The sequence below is a fragment of the Leishmania braziliensis genome, chromosome 17 (assembly GCF_000002845.2).
Source record: "Leishmania braziliensis MHOM/BR/75/M2904 complete genome, chromosome 17".
Lineage (NCBI taxonomy): Eukaryota > Euglenozoa > Kinetoplastea > Trypanosomatida > Trypanosomatidae > Leishmania > Leishmania braziliensis.
Genome location: NC_009309.2, coordinates 520,030 through 524,801, shown reverse-complemented (window position 1 = coordinate 524,801; position 4,772 = coordinate 520,030). Strand labels below are relative to the sequence as shown.

General features: G+C 60.0%; 1 protein-coding gene across 1 annotated transcript; it reads right to left on the bottom strand.

Moving 5' to 3' along the window:
* Positions 1 to 2,831: 2,831 nt before the first annotated feature.
* LBRM_17_1160 (hydrolase-like protein) lies at positions 2,832 to 4,004 on the bottom strand (the record flags this gene model as incomplete). Its single annotated transcript, XM_001563833.1, has 1 exon — positions 2,832 to 4,004. The coding sequence occupies one exon, from the start codon at positions 4,002 to 4,004 to the stop codon at positions 2,832 to 2,834; it is 1,173 nt and encodes a 390-aa protein (XP_001563883.1).
* Positions 4,005 to 4,772: the final 768 nt, after the last annotated feature.

Genomic DNA, 4,772 nt, shown 5'->3' with positions numbered 1-4,772 from the left:
CCCGCCCTCTCGAGGGCTGCGGCGCCTTCCTCTGGCATGGCAGAGGGGCTCTGTGAGGCGGGCTGGCAGCGCAGGCAGGTACAGAGCAACTCCCACAGTCCCCCTCCCTATCCTGCGGCCTCGCTCCAACCGCACCGCCGCACGCACAGCCGCAACACCCAGGGGTCGCTGTACGGCGGGCATGGAGCCGTGCTGGTAGGGGCTCGTCTTCTGAGGCCGCAGTCCACTCCTCGTCTCTTACAGAAGCGGTACGCCAACGAGCCGGTCCCCAGACGACGTGCCACCCGCAGCTGCACCTCGGACATGGCGGACCGCTGGGTCGCCGAGTGGCACAAACTGCGGGGAGTGCATGCCGAGCAGCGGTACCGCGTGCAGCAACGGGCTTGCCCCTGGCAGAACCTCCGGGGGGTGGAGGGCCACTCCTCTCCGCACACCCTGCACTGAGTACGTGCGCCGTGCTAGACACTCTCTCATTCTGAGGGGTTGGGCATGGAAACAGCTTCTTGTCCCGCTTTTCCCTCTTCCAGTGGCCTCGGTGCGTATGGCATCGAAGGATTGAAACTAGGAGCCGTTCGCCGCCAAAGACGCCGCGGTTGCTTGCACCGCAGTCTGCTGTGCGCCTATCCGCTCGACCTTCGATGCCAGCTGGAGAATGAACTGGCACAGGTTGTGTCCGTCGTGCTGCGACAGCTTGCTTGGATTCAGCAGGTTGAACGCGGAAGACACCCTTTCGGAAGAGCACCTATCATTCATTCTCTGTGTGTGTGGGGGGGGAGGTCACTTCGCGATGGGGCTCCCAAAAGGCGGCATAATTCATACGCTCCCAGGCATGCCGCAACTTGTCCCAAGCCAGCATCCGCTTCTTCGCCTGGCAGTGGGCGTGATCCGCCTCCATGAATCTGCTGAGAACGGTCTCTCAGCAGATGCTGTGGACCAGGTCCCCGAGGCGATAGATATACACCTCGGACGCCTGCACCCTCTCCCTTCGCAACGCGATGACTGCGTCGCCCGCAGTCGAAATCGACACATGCGTGGGACGCCCGCCTGTTCCTCAGTCTTCAGAGCCTCGGAGACACGATCGGTAGCCGGTGCGATGGCTGTTGGGCTCAGCGAACGCGAGGCTCTGTCATACATGAGAGGCCCATGCACGACTGGCCTTCCAGCATCAGCCCATCGGAACTCCACGGGAACGGGCCCCTCTCTCTGCATCATGAGGGCCACAGCCGCATGCAGAATATTCCTGTCTGGCGTAGTTCCTCCAGCGTGAGAGGGTAAACTGAAACGCCATGATATCAGTGGAGTGTCGTATAATGGGCGTGCACGTGCCCCCTTTTCACTGCGTAGTCCCCGCAGAGAGCGACGCGCTCACTTGCTGGATTAGGAAAGTGAAGAAGAGGGGCGTGAGGAAGCGAGGGAGAGTACATGGTCAGCGTTACGCTGGGGGCGATCCAGTGGGGAGGGGGAGGGCGGGAGGGCCCCCAAGGAGACAAAAGTGCGATGGACTCGCAAGACAGAAGACCACAAACAGGCGGAGAGGGGGGGGGGGGGGGGGTAGAAGCGAAAGGCGGTGGCGGGTACGGCGCTGATCGGCCTGCACCCGATGCAGAGACGTTTGTGCACCCCACTGGTGGCCACTCGAAAGCACGCAGAGGTGGAAAAAATTGCGTGTGGGTGGGGTGAAGGGGGAAGAGGGGAACAAGCTGCTGAGCCACGTACAGCCAGACAGCAGCACACGGGTGAGCCGATACACGTACAGAAATGCATCAAGCGGCTGTCTATAGGTTTCACTTGCTTCTCCGACTCGCTTGCAGTTCACGGCACGTACACACAACCTCGCACAGACCCCTGGCGTGTAGGTACGCCGCTCAGCTGTGCCCCTTTCGGGGAAGGGCCATCAGAGTATCGGATGGTGGTGATAAGCGTGGGCGGCCTAGACTCCCATTCGTATCACCACCAAGAAACGTGTGAATGCAGGGGAGGTACACACACGACAATGCACACCCTCACCCATATTCCCTCCCTCCCCTCCCCCCCCCCACCACCACCACTAAGAGAAAAAAAAAGAGAAGCAAACAAAGAGGTCGGCAGAAACAAAGCAGTGGTGGTGTTGTTATTGTTGTTGTGCTCTTTCGATGTGTGATCCGACCACGAGCAGGTCAACGAGTGTGCGCATACAACTACAGCCCACCTGCACCTCCGTCGCGCCACGGCTAAACCCTGGTCGTTTAGCACGAGCCGTCCCGCCGCTGAATCGAGCCATGCGCCTGGCCGGCTCTTCCCGCCCTTTCTCGCCCCTTCCTCGGATGCATGCTGCACGATCGGCGCCACACGGACCTGGATGAGCAGCACGCCTCGATCCGAGCGGGCCGCGCCCACAGTTCGGTTCGAGGGCGGAAGCCGTGGCGTCAGCTCTGCGGGCAACAGGGGGGAGGGGGGTCTAGGCGCATCCCGGATGAGCTCCAGGAGGAAGTGGAGCAGCTGCACGCCAGGGCCCTTGGAGACCCTGTGCCCTGCATGCCAGGCTTCGCCCCCCGTCACACCTCAAGTGGCAGCGTCCCGTTATGTGGTCTGGTGGGTCTTCACATTGGAGCCTGGAGGACTTAATGGTGTCCCCATTCGGGTTGTTCTCGTCGTTTGCTAGCGCGGAGAAAGGAGGGAAAGATGCAGACCCGTGTGGTGAGGACTGTTCAGACACATTTCCTTGCGTCTGCAGCGGTGGTGCTTACCAAGGAGGTGATGCGCGCCTCGCTGAATCACTGCCGAGTCTCATTTACTCATGATAGGCACGTCTGTATGCGTTTGCGGTACACTCGGGCACCATCAGCGAATGCTCATGAGGGAATCGTCTTGCCCATTGTCACCGCACTCAGGCGCGCGTTCAGAATGATCTCGTCGGCGATGGGCTGATGCATCTCCTTGGAAAAGTAGTGGCCCATCTTCGGAAAGACTACCAGTCGAGCACCGTTAATGCAGTTGGCCAGATGCTGCGCGTTGGAGAGGGGAATGAGCGGGTCCTTTCCACCGTGCAGCACCACCACAGGGATGTGGCGGGACGACACAGTGCTCTCACCCAGCGGTGATGCGCTACTGCGCTCGTTGCCGCTACTGTTTGTCGCATTGTTGGTCCCTCGGTTAATGTGAGCCTTAAGGGCAGCGCTGCGGTCCTTGGAACGGGCAATCGCGGCCAGATGCCGACGTCCGCCCCCCTGGGATGGCGCTCGGACAAAGTCGAACCACATACCAAGGCGGAACTCGTACTCGTGGAAGGCCATCTCTCCAGCGACCGCCTTGAAGAAGCGTACGCGGTAGTCAAGAACCGAGTGCACATCATTGGTGCTTGCCGGCTGGTCAAGGAGGTTCAGCAGGAGCAACGGTTTGGGCCAGGAGGCACCGGCAGAAGTGGAATGCAGGCAGAGGCTTGACACCATCTCTGGGTGCCGCAACGTCAACAGCTGCGCAATCATGCCTCCCATCGAGCAGCCGACAATGTGAGCTTGGCTGATCTTCAGTGCCCTGAGCAGGCCGGCGGCGTCCTCAGCCATGTCCTCCAGCGTGTACGCTATAGGCCTTTCGCCGATGGACGCCCAGGCAGGCAGTGCCAGCTGAAGGATGAACGGCGACGGGTACTCGTCAAGGCGGGTGGAGAGGCCCACGTCGCGGTTGTCGTAGCGAATCACGTAAAAGCCGGCTGCGGCGAGGTGGCAGCAAAATCGGCTGTCCCACATCAGCGACGACGCGTTCATGCCCATGATGAGGAGAATACACGGGTCCGACGGGTTGCCAAAGGTGCTGTAGCAGAGTGTGATGTCCTTGCCGGTGCTGGCACAGCGCCCCACCTGCACGAACATTTCCTCGGGATGATGCATGAAGATGCGGCGAAGCTCGTCAAGGACGTCCTGGGGCAGGTCGATGTACTCTGGCTTAGATCTCACTGTCACCATTCCGGGCGACGTTGAGGTCATGGCCGTCTCGCTTGGTGGCAACCTGCTGTCGCTTTCCACCATGTCTCCGCCGTAGAGATGAGGAGGCGTTGGGTGTATGTATGGAGGTGGGGGGGAGGGGGGGGAGGGGAGGGGGGGGAGGTGGAAGGTGGGTGCCACAGGCGATAAATTGCAGCTTGTGTTTTTCTGCTTCTTTTTCCTTGAAACAAGGAGAATATAAGAGCACGTGTCAATAGAGGCACGCTGACGCACTTGTTCGTGAAGGTGTTCGGCTCCTCACGACTGGATGAGCAAGAGGAACGGACAAGGATGGGAGAGAGGGCAAGTGCAAGGAGGGCAGAAAAGGTAGGAAATGCAAGCACTCGAGACCCGCGTGAGAGATGAGAGGAACGTCCTCTCGCATAACATGTAGGTGCCTGTGAGAAGAGGGCTTACCATAGATGTACCCAAGTATGCGGACAGGCTTGAGTGCACTCAGCATCTCATCTGCCGCTGGATGCATGCGTGCGCGCGGACACATTCGGAGGAAAGCGAGGATCTGCATCACTATGAAGATGTAGCAGAGACTGAGGGGCATCAACGACAGTGCAGCGTCTTTTGCTTTGGTAGAAAGGCATAACGCTGGATCGCCTGTGGCAGGTGGGGGCCCCCTCCCTCCTTCCCTCCTGCTCTCCCTCTCTCTAACGCAAGTAGCGTCAGTCAAGCTGATCTAGATTCACGCCTGAGATTCCACCATGGTGGCGCGATCCCCTCCAAGACCCCAATCCTTTGGGAAACAAAGCAGCAACGGGTACAGCTGGTGCCCATACCACCGAGAGAAGATCATTAGAG